At 33.6% G+C, this 17,830-nt stretch overlaps 3 protein-coding genes and 1 long non-coding RNA gene across 5 annotated transcripts; 3 read left to right on the top strand and 1 right to left on the bottom strand.

The window, feature by feature from the left end:
- The first annotated feature begins 2,995 nt into the window (after positions 1-2,995).
- On the top strand, positions 2,996-3,925 carry LOC130512489 (uncharacterized). 2 transcript variants are annotated; one of them, XR_008946025.1, is made up of 4 exons: positions 2,996-3,260; positions 3,336-3,384; positions 3,484-3,546; positions 3,626-3,925. It is a non-coding gene; the product is annotated as an uncharacterized LOC130512489 (long non-coding RNA). The 2 variants fall into 2 exon arrangements; XR_008946024.1 differs by having other exon boundaries at positions 3,110-3,384.
- Positions 3,926-8,858: 4,933 nt separating this feature from the next.
- LOC108856886 (ubiquitin-like protein ATG12B) lies at positions 8,859-10,214 on the top strand. The gene is made up of 5 exons (XM_018630786.2): positions 8,859-8,980; positions 9,087-9,145; positions 9,557-9,625; positions 9,706-9,768; positions 9,898-10,214. The coding sequence occupies exons 1-5, from the start codon at positions 8,947-8,949 to the stop codon at positions 9,955-9,957; spliced, it is 285 nt and encodes a 94-aa protein (XP_018486288.1). The 5' UTR covers positions 8,859-8,946; the 3' UTR covers positions 9,958-10,214.
- Positions 10,215-10,415: 201 nt separating this feature from the next.
- On the top strand, positions 10,416-11,772 carry LOC108856884 (formin-like protein 20). Its single transcript, XM_018630785.2, has one exon. It carries the CDS (start codon positions 10,766-10,768, stop codon positions 11,297-11,299), a length of 534 nt encoding a protein of 177 aa, XP_018486287.2. The 5' UTR covers positions 10,416-10,765; the 3' UTR covers positions 11,300-11,772.
- Positions 11,773-12,768: 996 nt separating this feature from the next.
- LOC108856883 (growth-regulating factor 5-like) lies at positions 12,769-15,004 on the bottom strand. Its single transcript, XM_018630784.2, has 4 exons — positions 14,557-15,004; positions 13,781-14,300; positions 13,224-13,693; positions 12,769-13,130 (listed from the first exon to the last, which is right to left on the bottom strand). Exons 1-4 carry the CDS (start codon positions 14,753-14,755, stop codon positions 13,123-13,125), a joined length of 1,197 nt encoding a protein of 398 aa, XP_018486286.2. The 5' UTR covers positions 14,756-15,004; the 3' UTR covers positions 12,769-13,122.
- Between the last annotated feature and the right edge of the window lie 2,826 nt (positions 15,005-17,830).

The following is a 17,830-nucleotide window of genomic DNA, read 5'->3' as shown; positions in this document are numbered from 1 at the left end:
TTAGTTTTATAAACGAAAGTTTACTCTGCCACATTATAGAGTAGTCTATAGAGAAAATCAAATACATTCAATGTTGAATTGATCAAACACTCGGTCATTAATCAAAATGGTTTATGATGAAAGATGCCAATCCAAGTCCCACATTAGAGAATTAGACAATAAATGTCTAATATATAAAGAGATGTCCAACTCTAATTAATACAAAGCCTTTTGGAATGGAAACCAAAAGTAAATTCATGCGGGATTGCCATTAAGGTCCAAAGTGAACAATATCGTACTCATCAGATAATAGGGAGTTGGACACAGACTCACTAAATTCTAAACAATTGGTATCAAAGCGGTTTGACGAAGATCTGCAAGGAAGACCAAAATACCCTTCGAATAGGAACAAGACTCTTTAAGATGGAAGAAGAGGTCTGTAGCAGAATCTAGTCAGAAGATCCGGAGAATTCCTTTGTGGAAAGAGAGCATCATCAAAGCACCTCAAAGTAACCTTGTGATTAACGATACAAGATGGATACTGATTCACTAGAGTAAAAAGGACACAAGATGTGTGGTCTTTGAATTGAGAGAGAATGAAAAGATGTTAATGTAAATCTCACATTGGAGAATTAGACAATAAATGTCTAATTTATAAAAAAAATGTCTAATTCTAATTACTACGAAGCCTTTTGGAATGAAAATAAAAAATAAATCTATGTGTCACTACAGGAAATCTGTGTATTAATAGCATCATATTATAGCGTTTTTGACAATTCTGCTATTGTATACTAAAACTTGTTTTTTATATATAGCGTTTGTAGATTTAAAACGCTATATTATCATCGCGGGAACATAAAAAAAATAGTCATGTTAATTTTTTAAGTGTAGGCGCCAACACTTACCCAAAAAAAAGAAATTTGCCACCAAACACTTCTCAATTTGAGATGGCTTTGTATTATTTCTCAGAATCGTTAACTTGAGTCTCTTTCTCCACCTTTCTCTCACAAAGTCATAGTCTCTTCATCTCCATATCTCCTCCATCGTGTTTGCCATGGCTTCCATCGAACAAAACATCCAATCTTCATCGTTCACTTTTTCTTCTTAATTCTTTTTTAGGGTTTTTTGATTTGGGGTTTTTTGGGTTTGAATTTGAAATCTGGGACTAAGAGCACTGAGACGAGCGTACCGGTTCGAGTCCAAGCGGTCGATTTGAGCTTCGAGGGTGCTGGGTCGAGCAGCTCGTCTTCTCCAAGTGGTCTCTTTGCTCAGCTCGGACCGGAGGATCGATGGTTGGGTCTAGAACACCGGATCAAGCAAGTCGGAGAAGAGGTTGAGCGCTTCGACTTCTTCGTGATTCAGTGATCCATCTTTTCTTAATTTGTATATTTGGTCCCTGCATTTTGTTCCTCTTCGGCTTTTTGCCTAGAACGTTCATTTTGTGCAGAATAATACATGATTTTGCTCCATAACTCTTGATTATGCATTTTAGCCCCCATGACCTGAGTAAATACTATAGAACACAAAAAGGCTCGAAAAAGACCATAATACATAATAAAACTAATTAAACTTAGCTAAAAAATCAACACAAAATATATATATATATATATGTATGACACTCATCAAATTTTAATCTTAAACTTAAACTCAAAATTTAATCATTTTTAAAATCTAATCTCAACTTTGAAAACAAAAAAAAAATATATATATATATATATATATATAATTATAGGGCTTAAACCTCTAAACATAAACCTTATATCATTATTAAAAAATTCATTTTACAATTATATTTATAAAGTACCTATCATTAATTATATTTTGTATTTAAAACAAAAAAAACCCTAAACCCTAAACATATTTTCAAACCCTAAAACATAAACCCTAAGCTTTAAAATTTTAATTTTGTTAGGGTAAAAGTCTATGTAAAATGTATAATTTATGAATTAATACAATGTATATTTTGGTTATAAATCAATTTGCAGTTTAAATATTTCATCGTAAAATCAAAAGATAACACAACAACTAATATGATAAAAAAGAAAAATCTAATTCTAATAACAAATTCGAAAAAAAGAAAAAAATTACCTCAAGATCAAAACCCTAAACATGCCCTAAACCCCAACCCTAATATTTTTAACCTCAAGATATATAAATGTAAAACTAAAGGATAAAAATGATTATTAAAGTTTTTTATAATATATATATATATATATATATATATATATATGTATAATAATTTAGGGGTTTGTATATTTATAAATATATATGGAGTTTGGTGTATTTAAAATCCTAAACCCCAAATCTTATATTATACTTCAAACTTCAAACTTTAAACTCTAAATTCTAAACTCAAAAATTTATTTTTCACAATTCATTTTTAAAATCCAAACTTCATACACCATAGACATTACCCTAAACCCTAAACTTTAAACTTAAACAATACATCTCGAAATATATTCATAAAATTTGTTAAAATCTAATTTAGTTAGAACTATAAACTGTAGCACAATTCATTTTAAAAGAAAACTTGTATTTCTTTTACACTAAATGATTTCTTTCCGTAAACATTATATATGAAAGATGGTAATAGAAGTCAATCGACATGGGAGTTAAAAGAAACACATGTATCATAAGTCTAAAACAATTTCAAAGGTCCAAAATCACTATTCTCACATTTTTAATATTTTAAAAAATTATTTCAGAAATTAAATCTAAACCCCCAAACCTAAACCTTCAAGTTTATTCTAAAACTAAATCATATACTTAATCCAAAATCTTAACCCTAACCCCCAAACCACATATCTCATTTTAAAATATATCATAAAACATTAAATTTTAATTTCTAAATGAATTATGTTTCTGTAAATAAATTAAAAATTCAAATATAAAATTTAGATTTCAAAATTTAAATTATGATACCAAATTATTTAAAAATTAAATAATTTTTTATAATAGTAATATATAAATAAGAAGACAATTTGTATTGTTTTATTTGAACCATTGATTGATTTGAATCAATGGCCCATATTCATTCTTGTATCAATCCTCACACTTTGTTTCTATTGGTTAGAAAAAGTTGTGGGTGGATTGATAATCTCAACCATAGATTAGATATTTTGAAGGGTTCAGATTTAATATTTCTGTGTTTATCTCTCTCTCTCTCTCCCTCTCTCACGCTTCTCACTTTCTTCGTCTCTTTCTTTCTCTCTGTCTCTCTCTCTCTGAAACAAAGAACGAGATTCAAGACCTTACAAAAAATCACACCAGAAACGAACTCTGTCTCTCCTCGTTCTCTATTTCTGTCTCAGCCACTCTTTTTATCTATCATCTTATCAATGCTTCTTCTTTTCCAGATGCATATTCATGGTCTTAGTTAACACCAACCACATCTCAGATAGTCAGGTTTGTCATATGTTCCTTGTTTTGCTTTGAGATTTTTGAATGAATTATTAGTGTTGTTTGACAAGATTGTAACTTGATTAAATGGGGATTTGACTTCAGGGACGGGGAAGAGGAAGTGGAATAGATAATGGGACGCCTGGTGGTTGTTCTTGTTCTCGATAGGTATGTATGATGCAGTCAATATTCAATAGCCATTGTTCTCTCTCTGGTTTTGAATTTGATTTGTTTGTACTTTTTACAGGAAGAAGCATGATATGAAAAAGCTGTGCTAGTGGAGATGGAGCAGAGCAAGAAGAAAAATAGTAAGAGGGAGAAGGAGAGAAGACAGAAGATGACGATGGGAGGAAGATGACGGCAGAAGATGAAGGCAGTGGGGTAGATTAGGTTTAGTTGGTTGGTTTATTAGGTTTGGTTTAGATAGGATTGGTTTAATAAACCGGGTTTGTATGTAAACCAATGTTAATAAATAAATTGGTATTAATTGTAAACCAATTATTTGTATATTGTTTTAGTTTAATAAATAAAATTTAATTTTTAATTATGAATTAATTTTTAATTTAATTTTTAATTATTTAATTATGTAATATGTTTTGGTTCGGTTTGGTAATTATTTTTAATAAATTTTAGATAATTAAAAACAAATTAATAACACCAAACATTTGCTATCGTTGTATGTTTAACTATAGCACAAAGAAAAACCGCTATTAAAAGGGTCGGACCTATTATAACGGGCGATGTCAGAGCGTCCAAGGAAACGCTATTAAACATGAATCATAGCGCTTTTCGTCCGCTATTACTACCCACATTTCCTGTAGTGTGTACTTGCTATTAAAATCTAAAGTAGATAATATCGTACTCATCATATAATAAAAAGTTAGGATACGGACTCAGTAAATTCCAACATATGAGCCAAGTGTATAAACGGATACTCACGTCGGTAAGTAAGTACACTAGGTGTGGATTTGTCCCTATTCGTGGTGGGTGAAGTGGGGGGAGTTGTGAAAAGTGAAAATATAATCATGAGAGTAACGTGCTGATTTAGCCAATTAATTTCCAAAAGTTGACTCCAACAATCAAATCTAGTCAATTAAATAAGTAATTACTTTTGTATAAAAACCAAAATGGCGGTAAGGACGAGTTTGACAATCATTTTCTGTAAGTTTGGAAAAAAAAGTTTGAAAAACGTTTATTCTAAGATATAGTATAAGACACTAGCTAGTAGTTAGCTCAGTGACAAAAAAAAAATGAAGAAGCTAGTAGTTACTAGTTAGCTACCCGCAGGGGCGAATCCAATTTTTTTTAAGTGGGTGCACAAATGATAGAATATGTGTGAATTTAGATATAATTGTAGGTGTAGACATTGAATTGTTAAGAAATATACAAAAAATTTAAATTATTATGGAGACAAGTGCACCCACAATCTTTTACCTAGTTTCTCCAATGGCTACCCGTCTTAATATCAGTCAAGAAGAAGAAAAGTCCTCGTTTATTTGAATTTAAACCCTTCTCAAAAAATAAAAAGAAGAAGTAGAAAAATAATAGAATACCATATATCGAATGTACGTATGAATGAAGAAGATTGTGGTGATCATGATACATATCAATAAAAGCATTTGGACAGCTATAATATACAATAAATTGCTATGTAGGTATAAAGATAAAAGGATAACTAAGGGGCATATAATGTCCCATATCAACCATGCACAACTCGTCATTCGCATGCACTACCAGCTATTTCTATATAATATTAACTAGGCTAGCTAGGGCTTACTCCATTTCAAATCACACAAGCTTAGACACAAACTCGATCCATTATAGGTATATATTAAATGCGATAGAACTCACTCTCTATTTTGTGAGTGTGCACGGACGTGTACATGTCTTCGCAAAACGGTACATAGTGCAATGGCGGTGGGACACTCTCAACAATACCATTAACTTTTTTTTGACGAACAATTATTAACTTTCCTATGAGTGTATGTGTTTACGCAATAGTCATAGCAAATCTGCATTCAACAACTACAGATTCTTAAATACTAATACTCTAAACAATCAAATAATCAATAGCTCATGAAATATAGTATTAAATGCTGATACTGATCGATGTTTTCCCCTGACATAACAGTTTTATGATCATTCAGAATAAATGGAAAACTTTAATCACACACATTATGATATATATAGGCATATATCATAGCTTTTCCAAAAAATATTTAAACAAGACCTCGTAGTCTGGTGGTAAAGGAACCTTGGCTGAGGTATTCGCCATCACGAGTTCGAGCCTCGGCCACAGCGAATTTAACATGGTTTCCATTTGGTTTTTAGGACATTCCTGGTCAGTTCCGGTTGGACACGGTGGGAGAGTCAGACTAAGTGAGAAGTCTGGATACCTCAATTATCAAAAAAAAAAATTATAAATATAATTACAGAAATGTTTTCAAATAATACATTTACAAGGCTAAAGTGTACATGAAGGAACACATTAGTCAACATGGAAACAAATTCTAAACGCATAAACGATTGGTTGTTTTTTATACTTTTTACAGTAAAAACCAAATTTTAAATTTACCTTTTATTGATCATACACTATGTAAATTCTAATTTTCATTTCACTTAGTAAAAAGAATATTTTGAAACAACAAATCCGTAAAATAGAAAATGTTTGAAGGACAACAAGAGCGATGGACCAATGAAAAAGACAGTTTTGGAACTGAAACGATCGAGTGGATATAAATTTAGCCCGCACGTGACGGGTGGTCGCTTCAAGTGTCGTAACTCTCTCGCTCTCACGTGCGCGCACGTGATAACCCTCGTTATATATTTTTCCTGCTCCCTGTAAAAGAAAATATCTACCACTCAATCCACATCAGATGTGGACGACAATGGAATAGCAAAAAGATGGCAAATACTGTGCTCTTTTGAAAAATACGATACTAACAAAACCATCAATAAAATACATAGGCCGTTTAAATAATTATATAGAATCAACTATATCCTGTAAAATGTGACGCTTAATAATTGTAATTTGTCTTTGTTTATTCTGATATGCGAATTTAGAAATTAAGCTGTAGACAATTGATACACATCTGATTTCTTGGATTAAGCTAGATGTTTTTGAAGGAGTTGTATTTATTGGTAAAAACACTAGAATAAGGAAAGCAAAAGAAGAGAATGTTGGAAGCTAGACCCCAAAAATACTAACAAACAAGATGCTTTTTGTTTGATTCCAAGAAGATTAATGTTGTGGTTGTATCTTTTTGTCTGAACATCGATGAAATGGGGACGTGTAGCTCTTTCTCCCGTTCATCTTTTACGGCGTACGTTCATCGTCATGTTACGTTAAAGTGTATAATTCTTAACTTTTCTTATTGCTCAATAACCCTAATGTTTTCCAAAAGTTGGAGATACAAACTAGGATTGATGAGAGGATGATGAAGATACAGACTCGTACGTGACATCAAGTCATTTTAGCTAGTAAAAAATAGTTATATGTAGACTCGTACGTGATATCAAGACATGAACCGGGTTAGTTTTCAGCCATTAAACTATATAGCATGGATAGTTGATGTTTTTGTTTTGTATGAGATTGAATTACAAGGCAAATTATCGGTAAATTTTTATTTCAATTAGTTATCCATTTAGATTCAAAAATTCTGGATATTAATTTTACGAAGTAACAAATACTAATATGAAATATCCGTAAGAAACGAAGTAAATCATAAATATTAATATTTTTAGGGAATAAATATCTGATCTGATCCGTTATATGCATATATATATATATGTATGTATGTATTTAAAGAATTACAAATATATATGTTATATAAAAATTATATTTTATATAAGCTTTACAATATTTTATTTCCTAAATTTATTATATTAGTTACTAGAATTTCAAAAAGTACATAATTTTTTATTGTTGTAATAAAATATTATTACTTTGTATTACTTTAGTTTTTTATTTATTTTCTAAATTTTATTTATTTTTTACTTCAAATAAGATCAGATAATTGATTATTTATATGAAAAGAATCAGATCACAAACTCCAAAACTCGGATATCTGATCCGTGTATACTTCTAATAGTCAAAATGTAAAGCTTGAGTTATTTCAGAGGGAACATAGAAATGATAATAATTTAGAACTCTTTGTAGCTACCATAGATATCTTTTTATTTGTTGATATCTATTTGCATAGATCAGCAGTCGAAATTAAGTCATTCCGAAAATACATTTCGCTACGATCCAATATGTTCTACATAGGATAATAGAACACCTCTGCATTCCGCCTCTTTAACCAGAGAGTCCATGACCTGGAGATATGAGAAATATTGAAGTCTACAAAAGCCATTTCACAAAAAGCGGAATAAAACAATTTCGAAAACAAAAACTGGCCAATCGACTAGATTATCAATCGTCCACCAACTATGAGCAATATAGACTGTAATAAGTTGTAAATCTCGTAAGCATGACATCGTTCATAACATTTTTTCTATCTCAGGTTGTTATTATTGTATTTCTTTGTCAACCGAAACAATTTCAAATGTTAGACTATGAACATTGGTTACATGTTTACAACACCTTATTTTAACTCCACATCATCTTCTCTCTTATGCGTTATCTTTTTTCATCACAAATCAACACCCGTTAAATTTTTATTCTCTACAATGATTTAGTTTAAAAAAATTATAACACCTAATAATGATTTTGAAATTGATAAATGTTAGGATTTTGGATAGTTAAAAGGATAATTAGAAAAATTTTGGATGTTAAAAATATTATTATTGAGATCCATTTTACTAAAAACAACAAACAAAACTAGTTGGACTAATAACAAAAATATAGCAAAAATTTCTGGTCGAGACCCATAATTTGGTTTTGGATCGTAGACGAGAGAACCGGTTGGTAAACCTCATTCCCCCAACTGCTAAACCTCAAATAAAGTATCACTACCCTTAGGGCAGAATGCTTTAACTTCTTCCAAAAATCATTGTTATGAGCTATCGGCGTGTTGCCTTTGAAATTTAGATTTTGTGTGTACTTCTTGCTAAAGACATGTAGTCAGGTATTAATATGTGATTCCAACTGCAACAAGTTAATGACAAAGAGCAGACGAACATAATCACGTGGAAGAGACATGGAAAATGACTGTAGAGAAGATCAAAATATGGACTATTAATTGCCTCTAGATTTGTCATAAACCAAACCTAACTCCAAATCACTAACTTCCAGCCCAGGCATGATGCATAAACCTTGTCTTCTTTCCGTTTATGGACCCATCCCTATAAATTAGTCATAGTTTAATCGACAATATTACTTTTAAGGATAACGATTGATCCATCCATCTCAAACGAGGTCAATGTCATCGTCTTGTTTTCTATATACATGTTATAAATGAAATAAAACACTCAACCTTTTGTTTGTTAGCTAGCAGGTAAGTAACTCTCTATGGGCTTAAAACTAAGTTGGGCCTAGATAAGTAAAGCCCAGCTTGATTTGTTTTTATTTCGTAAAATGCTCTATGACGACGTCGTCGTTAGTAACGTTTCCTCTCAGTCTCGACAATGGCGACGGAGTCGCCGAGTTCCGTTCGGAAAAGTGAGTAATTGATTCGTCGACGACGAAGATGCTGAGAATTTTGTGTCGATTGCTCAAATTACGGCTCGGATTTGATCGTATCTGTACCTTTTTTTTTTTGTAACAGTCGTTGTTCATCTAAGAGCTACTGGCGGTGCTCCAATACTGAAACGAGATAAGTTCAAGGTTAGATTCTTTTCGAATCGAATCGAATCAATCACATTGCGAATTACTGTTTTGATCTGAGTTGAGTTGAGATTAGGGTTCTTCTTTATGTTATTCAAACCTTCCATTAGCGCCTCCTAGACGCTTAGAACATTGTAAACTTTAGGTTGAATCATTTGTGTTGAGGATCTGATACTGAGATTAGCAGATGAAACTATATATATATATATATATATATATATATATATGTGTGTGTTGCTATGGAAGTTCATTTGAGGAGAGATCCACCAGTTTGTTTGTTCATTGGCTTTTGTTGTTTGATTGGATCCAGATCGATTGGAAGACATCATATTTAAGATGCATAGTTAGTTTATTTTGATAAGGTTGGAGAGTTTAATTATACGTGTGATCTGATATGTGTTGGGTCTTCAGATTTCAGGGACGGATAAGTTTGCTAAAGTGATTGACTTTCTAGGAAGGCAGCTTCACTCTGACTCATTGGTAACCATCATTTTTTTGTGTGTTATCTGTTGAATCGTTGGTTTTATACTGATGATATATTTTCTTCGCTGTTTGTTAAGTTTGTGTATGTAAACAGTGCTTTCTCGCCAAACCCTGATGAATCAGTAATTGATCTATACAATGTAAGTATTTTTTTCTACATCTTTTGAAATTAGTTGTACATGTTCCATCTATTTTCGCTTTAACCTGGCTTGTTTTTGATCTTTACCTTCTTCGCTTTGCTCTGTTTGTACAAAAAAAAAAAATTGCAGAACTTTGGGATAGATGGGAAACTGGTGGTGAACTATGCTTGTTCCATGGCATGGGGATAAAAAAAACCACCAAATGATCAAGCTCTGAGTATGAAGTTGGCATCTAATGTAGTCGATGTCCAATTGATGATACTGCTAAGCTGCTGCTACTTTGTTTGATGATAGAAAATGTGGCTGGAAACTTGTTTGTACATTCATAGGAAAATGGCTTTTTTTCATATCTCTTCTCACCCGAAATCTAGATAACAAAATGCAACGATTTCAGCTGTGATCCTCTCAATCATATAATAAATCTAACTGGTTGATACTTGACGACAGATGGGATTTCATACTTGCTAGTTGTGTATTTGTGTGTAAAGTACTGAACCAAACCAATCTCTTAACCAAAAGAAGAAGAAAAAACACTAATAAGAATTGAGGGAAGGGGTTATTGATCTGTATGGGAGTAATTACAGGTGGTAAAAAAAAATCGAAATCTATTAATTTTACAAAATTCCCCAAAAATTTCTCCTTAATCACTTCCTCTCTCTCTCACACTTGCCCCAGATTTAGCCCCTAAGCCAGCCGTTACTTGTCTCTTTCTCTCTCTCTCTGGCATTTTCCCGGAAAAAAATAACCCTCCCTCTGTGCGAAAGTATTCCTTGAATGGTCAATTGGTTCTTCAATAGACCTTCAACAAAAATCGTCGTCTCCATCCCGTGTTGACCAGATCTTTATACTCTCTCATATCAATCAAATCTTCATCTGATGCTACGATCAGAGGAAGCCAATTCCACCACCATGCGCTGAGGGCGAAGGAATAGAACTCTTTTTTGTTTGTTTGTTTGTTGAGAATCTGGATCGACGTGAATCTGGGTGGGGGTGATAAATGGGGTTTTTGAAGATAGTGGCCATGATTCTCAGTTTCCATGCCTTCTTCCTCCTTGCTCAATCACAACAACAACAAGATCAATCTCAATCCCAATCCTCTCCTCCTCCGCCTTCATTTTGGGAGCCGCGATCTCCGCCCCTCGAATCTGCCAACACGCCACCGATTCCTCAATCCACCGTCGGCATTATGTCTCCTCCTCCGCCACCACCACCCTCACCATCACCTCCTCCTCCGCCGCCACCACCGTCTCCATCACCTCCTCCTCCTCCGCCGATTCAAAAATCCCCTCCTCCTTCTCCGAATGCGCTAGCTTCTCCTCCTCGGCACTCTCATCATAGAAACAGACCACGGAGGTTACGGCCTCCACCTCCTCCTCCGCCTGCACGGACCTTCAAGCAGTCAGGAGGGTTAAACACGGGGAAAACGGTTGGTCTGGTGTTCGCTGGGATCGCAGCAATGCTGCAGATCTGCGTCGTTGCCTTCTTGCTTTTCAAGAGAAATCAGCTCTTAAGGATGACTCATACTTACTGATCTGCAGAGAGAGAATTTTATATAAATCTTATTTCATTGATTTTTCCATTCATTGCCTTGGAAAAGAAAAAGCAAAAAAAAACACACACTTTTTTGAGACGATCAACGAAGATATACATCCTTGGATCAACAACTTCTTCTTCTTCATACCATTTTCCTCTGTAAATGATGAATACAACATTCTCGCGATTTCACATTCTTTTTTCTCTTTTTTCTCTGTAGTTTTTTTTTTCCACTTACATGCCCTAACGAGATATGTGCTAACTAGAGTGAAACCCACCAGAGGTGGAGAGAAAGAAAGATTAGAATGGCTCTGTCTTATATTATGTCAATTGTATAATTGTTTTAGGGAGAAATTAAAACCGATAGTATCTAATTTCCGTATTGTTTTGAGTTCTGAAAAATTGTCTTGTTCTTTTTGATGTTCTTGTTACATTCTTTAAATGATTCAGAAAGGTTTGTCCCCTGTTTAATGCGGTGGTATTGTCCTATGTTTCGGTTTGTTTGTGTCATGTTATATTATATTTGAGAATCAAGGCAGAGAGTATGTATGATAGGAAGATCAAGTTTCTTTCTCCATGTTTTTACTTTTCTTTTCACACAAAACAGATTCTTCGTCAGTTCTCTTAGGTATATGATTCTGACGTTCAGACACTTGTAGGTAGAGGAGGAACCGAATAGATTTGTAGCTGATAGTTCTTGGAAGCAGAAAATATGTTTAAGTAGCTTTTGGAATCAGAAAAATGTTGAAATCTAATTCGTGTTTTGGAATTCAAAAGAATCAGGAGAATGTCGAATCTGCAAAACTCACGGTTTTCTAGATCTGCAGTACTGCATCTTCACATGTAATGTTGAGATTTCAAGATATAGACAGGTAGGTAATGGGAATTGGTAACCTGACTTTGGTTTGGTTAGGGCTGGTGTTACATGATTTTTTCTGGTATTGTGAAAAGTTTCATGACCAGATTGGGTTAGGACATGATGATATTGAGATCTTGTTCCCTAACTATGAAAAGTGTTTTTAAGACGCGTTATTGCTAGGCATTACTGACCAAATATGTGCTGGTTTTGATCTGGACTTGATTCCCACTCACAGAATCTTCGTTGGCAACATGCCTTTTTTAAAAAAAAATTCTCTATCATTCATACATCATATAGATTAACAAGTATTAAATATCGTAATACTATAAGATAGGTAGCGTTGATAATGATTCGAAGTAATCATACGCACGTAAAAGCTTTTATATACTCAACGGATCAAGAGTGGTGATGTTTGCCTTTTAATTTTAACTTTCCTTCGCTCCTTGAGTTAAAAAGAAGCACATGCATGCAATGATACAACCAAAAAGCTGTATATGATTGTTTGTTTTTCAATAAACGACAAACTCTAGTTATTCGTAGGTCCAATGATGTTTTGGTTTGACTGGCGCTTTGCAATGATGTTATGTAAAAAAAAAAACTGAAGATGCTTGCATCCTAAGAAACAAATCAAATATAACCATCACAAAAGTCATGTTCACTTTTGTGTTTCTGTCAGCTACACTAGAGAGTGAGATAAGAAAAAAACGATAGCTTGGAAGACAACAGTAGCAGGAAAAAAAGAGAGAAAAACACACAGAGATAATATATATAAATGTCGGATCAATTGTCTTGTTGGACCCAACACACACATGGAGATACATAGTAGGTTTCTGCAAACAGTGTCTTTGTCTCTCAATGTTTCACGGAAATAGATGTGGTGAAGTGTGACCCTTCAACGTTTCAAACTTGTGTGTGTGTGTGTGTGTTGGTGCAGACCCATCACTGATGCTACATGGTCTCAATCAACTACCTGAGAGAAATTATATTTAAAAAAAAAACTCAGTACATTAATTGGAACTGTTATTATCTAGCTATTAGCATAGATCAGAATGTAGGTTACTACCAGGGTCGAGTCTTGAATGGGAAGAAAGATCAAGCCAAGAATCTGAACTGTTCTTGTTCTGTGCCCAGTCCTCACCAAAGAAATGATGTAGAGACTTCTTGGTTTCAGATGAATCTTTCTCCTCCTCTTCTTGATCTTGTCTCGATGTGTTTGAGAAGACAGTTCTTGTGGGTTTGTTGAACATGTCAGCGCCCATAACGAAACATTGCTGCTGTTGTTGTCGATGCTCATGATCTTGATCATGTTGATGTTGAGACGATGATGATGCGGATGAGTATGAGTGATGATGATCAACCTTATGATCAGTACTACAGTGGTACGGGTCATTCATTACTGTTGCCAACGGCTGTTGGTGATGGTATGGAGAATCTTGATAGCTTCTAGAAGCTTCTGGAAAAAATGTTCGCTCCCCAACTCCAACTCCAACTCCAACTCCAACTCCAACTCTCTCCCCAATCCCTTGAAAGTATCTGAAAATTATATTTAACACAAAAACTTATTTTCAAGAATTAAGAAAATGGTAATCATAAAATAAGGCAAATAAAAATGAATAAAACCTGAAGTCTTTATGGTCAGTTGAAGAGGCTAAGACATTGAACTGAGAAGCAGTAGATGTGTTTTGGTGAAGTGACAAAGCAGAAGCATGATGAAGAGTCTGTTGTTGCTGTTGTTGTTTAGGTGAGGACAAAGGATAAGGATAGTCAAGGGAATGGTTGTTGAAGTAACCTCTGCTGATGCTACTACCAACACCAGACCTATTGATATTACTGAAAGCATCAATAGAAGGAGATGAAGAAGTAGCAGAATAAGTAGAGGCAGAAGAAGAAGACAAGGTAGGGCTTGGGTTGTTGTTGTTGGGGAAAGAGAGAGATGGTGATGTTAAAGGAGCAGTTGTCTGATTCTGATCAATAGATTTCCTGGCACGGTTCCTTCCTCTGTGCATGTGTTTTTCACAGTACTTTGAATCTGGGTATGCTTCTCTTGAGCATCTCCATTTCTTACCATCTGTTCTTCTGCACCTTCCTGGTTCTGGATCTGGTTTTCTACCAAATCCCATCTGATAGCATCCCCAGCCAACTGCCATCAGTTAATCAACCAAGACCTTAAAGTTAATCATGATCTTTTTATGTAAAACCCTAGTTTAAGACCTTAATTAAAGTATCCATAACCAATAGAAGAGTGTTAAAGACAAACACTCAAACACACAAAAGCTGCAAACTTCTAGAGGCATGAGAATCAACAAAAGGTTGAAACTTTATGCTAGAGAAAAAGAAAAAAAAGAAACCAGGAAATCAAGAAAATAGAAAATAATAAAAATAAGTTTAGGGCTTACGAGATTGGTGAGGGAGGAGTCTAGAGACCAAGGAAGAGTCCAAGCTTCTTCTAATGGAGAAGATGAGCTCAGGTGGGACAGGAACCCCTGAGACCATGTACTTGTAAATTAGGGCTTGACTCTCCAGTTCTTGCCATTGTGTTGGTGTAAATGGAGGCCTCTCTATTGTTCTCCCACCATTTCCACTTAGACTCATCATCTTTCTTATTCTTCTTCTCTAGCTTTCCTCAAAGGGTTATGTAGGAAAGAAAAGGGCTTTCTTGATAGCTTCAGAGATTAGCTAGGGTTCCTGAGTTTAGGACAGACACAGACAAACAAGACCAACACTTTCTCTGTCACTTTTTTCCCTCTGGTTTGATATTTATCTCACTCTCTCTCTCTAACATATATTCCTCAGATGCAATTTGCATGACACTAGCTAGCGTCTCCTTCACAAGGCCATACCCTCTTTTATATATACTATTTTTTTGTAGTTAACTATTAGAACAAAGATTACTATACAATTAGTCACACTCTATTACAATGAAACATATTATAGAAAAGTAAGATATTTTGGGAGAAAAATATTAATAAAAACAAATTATGATTTTTTATGGTTGATAGTTAAATCAAAGAGTTAAATCACAAAACATTCATAAAAGAAAATCTAAGATATGTCAGATGAGGACAAAGAGCTTTTAAGGGGTTTTGCCATGTAGTGTAAAATCAAAACAACATTAAAATATCCAATATTGTAAATGTTAAAATAGATAGATAAAAATGTAAGGAGGGGAAGAAGAGTGTGGTCCTATAAAGACTGGCAAATCTGAAGAGACTCAGGCCCAGTGTTCCTGTTGCTTCTGCTGCAGCACTTGATGCTGCTGTCTCTCTGACTACTCTTTCCTCTCCCTTCAATTTTTTTCTTGATAGTCTTCAGTATTAACCCTTTTTATTTTGGTTAAGTTATGATAAATAAATTTGTATTTTTGGGAATCTTTTTTTTTCTTCCTTTGAACAGATGCTCTTTTATAATTTTCAGCTGTATCCCAATACTTGATGGCCTAAAAATGTGTGCCATTTCCTCTTTATTACTGAACTCTTTTAAAAAACAATTATTTACATTTATTGAACCCTGATATTACTGACTTAAGGCAGATGAAAATCAGATGGATAAAAACAACTGATAGATGTGATGAAAAAAAGAATTGGCGAGTATCACTGCACAAATCTCTGACTCGGTAAAGAGAGAATCAAACTTTTTAGAAATTAAATATAAAATATTTTCGCTTTGCTGACTTACTAAAGAGCACAAGGTAATTTTAAATAATTGACAATTCATTTTCTTGTCAACTTTGTTAGTTGTCTAGATGGTAATATATGTAGAAATATGTGGTGTTGTTTGATAAGGTGTCAACATTGTAAATAAGATAGAAAGAAAAGGGTGTTTAGATGAGATATAGAGAGCAGTCAAGAGACCATTGGATAAAGAAGGGGACTAGGTTTGTTTGGTTGCAAGTGAAGTGAAAGTACTTTTGTCCTCTTTTCAAAGTGTTATATATTTTGTCGTTTTTATTAAATATTTTTTAGTTTTGTAGAATAGGAATAAGAAAGAGGAGGAAGGCATGTGAAGAATCAGAAATACTTCAGAGAGGGTTGGGGTCATTAAGTTGCAGAGAAATTTTTTTTAAAAGAAGTGAGTAATACTGTTCACTACTCTGTTTGTTTCTCTGTCTCTTTTCACATGCTCTGTCCTTTTCTCTCCTTTTTCTGAAGCCCCCTAGATCTTTCGTCTTACACACCTACAATCTACCATTCTATGCATACTCACATACACACATACATACAATAAGTATACTGTATACACATACATAGTTCACACATGCAGAAACTTAAATATATGCATGTTTCTCAAATTTGTAGTTTTCTAAAAGTTTAAAACATATAGGAAGATTCAAAGTAGTTCGAATGGATGACAAGAAAAACAAAGTTGGGATCAATAATATTTTGCTTTGATTAGTGGAATTATAAATAGAATATAAAAAGATTTGCGAAACTGAGGCTCCAAATGTTAACCCCGGATTGAGCGGAGTACAACTTTATGCTGTTCTAACAATTATTAAAACATATAGATATATAATATATATAAATTTTTTTGTTATTGTTAACTGCGGCATGGCGGACTGTCCAAACCTGAACTTGTAAGGAAGAAATATAGCTATAACAAATTTTTTTTTTTTTAGCTATATCAAATTTTGAAAGATAAAGAAGTAAAATATTCCTTTTGAAGTTAGTTTTGTTGATATATTCTGTGATTCTGCAAATTTTTATATATAGTGTCATTAGGCTGATAACAAATTAAAGCAATTAACCATCATACTATGTGTTGTTATTATGAGAGATGTAATATGGTGTTGAACAAAAAAAAAGATGTAATATGGTATCTAAACATATAGACTATAGAGCACTAAAATGTAGCTACATCTGTCGGGGTTGGTCAAAGTGACGATCATGATGTGAATAAGGTACATGAAGAGGGTGGAAACCTTTGGACTTGAGGATATTTCCATTTTAAAGCATAAGTTTCCATTTTAGTTATCCATCATCATCATCATCATCATCATCATCTTTTCTTCTTCTTTTTCCTTCTTACCTTGTTTATTAGGTTTTTTTTTTGTTGTTCAAAAACCTTGTTTATTAGGTTTATGGAGAGTTATAGATGTCGCATATACGTTGCCCAAAGAAAAGATGTCGCATATTATATATACATAGGTGATGAGGGTGGGTTTAGACGGGATATTAAAGGGCAAGAGACCTACCTCCTTCTCTCCTCTGACTCACTTTTACCCATTTCTTTTCTTAAGTTTCATGATATATTGACATATAAATAGTAAAAATACTATACCTCATCTTTCTCTCTAGGCCTCTAGGGCTTTTACGAGTTGTTTATTTTCCCTTAAATGTAAAGTGGGATATATATGTAGCATGCTGTTGATCTATCCAATCACATAAATATCAGTGATTTACGACATGGCAACATGTTCACATTAAAATCTCATATATTTATGTGTTCCGGATTATTAATCTCTCTCTCATAACAAAAGATTAATCGTTATTTTGTAAACCCTTTTTATTAGTGAAAGAATTAAAGAAAGTCGTTAAAGTTGTTGTTTTCATTTTTTTCGTGGAGTTTAGACGATTACATCCATTTAGAAAACGCGTTTTACGTTGCAGGGGTATATTCGTTAACTAGACTTATTACAAGACGCTTTTATTCATGATTCACACAGAAAATTAT

The sequence above is a fragment of the Raphanus sativus genome, chromosome 5, assembly GCF_000801105.2.
Source record: "Raphanus sativus cultivar WK10039 chromosome 5, ASM80110v3, whole genome shotgun sequence".
Taxonomy (NCBI): Eukaryota; Viridiplantae; Streptophyta; class Magnoliopsida; order Brassicales; family Brassicaceae; genus Raphanus; species Raphanus sativus.
The sequence above is the reverse complement of the archived record's forward strand: the minus strand, read 5'-3'. Positions and strand labels throughout refer to the sequence as shown.

Bases quoted from the DNA above. Each gene is read 5' to 3' on its own strand.
- LOC108856886 (XM_018630786.2), top strand. From the start codon at position 8,947: ATGGCGACGGAGTCGCCGAGTTCCGTTCGGAAAA. The intron at 9,626-9,705 runs GTAACCATCATT...CTGTTTGTTAAG, and splicing joins AGCTTCACTCTGACTCATTG to TTTGTGTATGTAAACAGTGC. The intron at 9,769-9,897 runs GTAAGTATTTTT...AAAAAATTGCAG, and splicing joins CAGTAATTGATCTATACAAT to AACTTTGGGATAGATGGGAA.
- LOC108856884 (XM_018630785.2), top strand. From the start codon at position 10,766: ATGGGGTTTTTGAAGATAGTGGCCATGATTCTCAGTTTCCATGCCTTC.
- LOC108856883 (XM_018630784.2), bottom strand. From the start codon at position 14,755: ATGATGAGTCTAAGTGGAAATGGTGGGAGAACAATAGAGAGGCCTCCA. The intron at 14,301-14,556 runs GTAAGCCCTAAA...AACTGATGGCAG, and splicing joins ACTCCTCCCTCACCAATCTC to TTGGCTGGGGATGCTATCAG. The intron at 13,694-13,780 runs GTTTTATTCATT...TATAATTTTCAG, and splicing joins ACTGACCATAAAGACTTCAG to ATACTTTCAAGGGATTGGGG.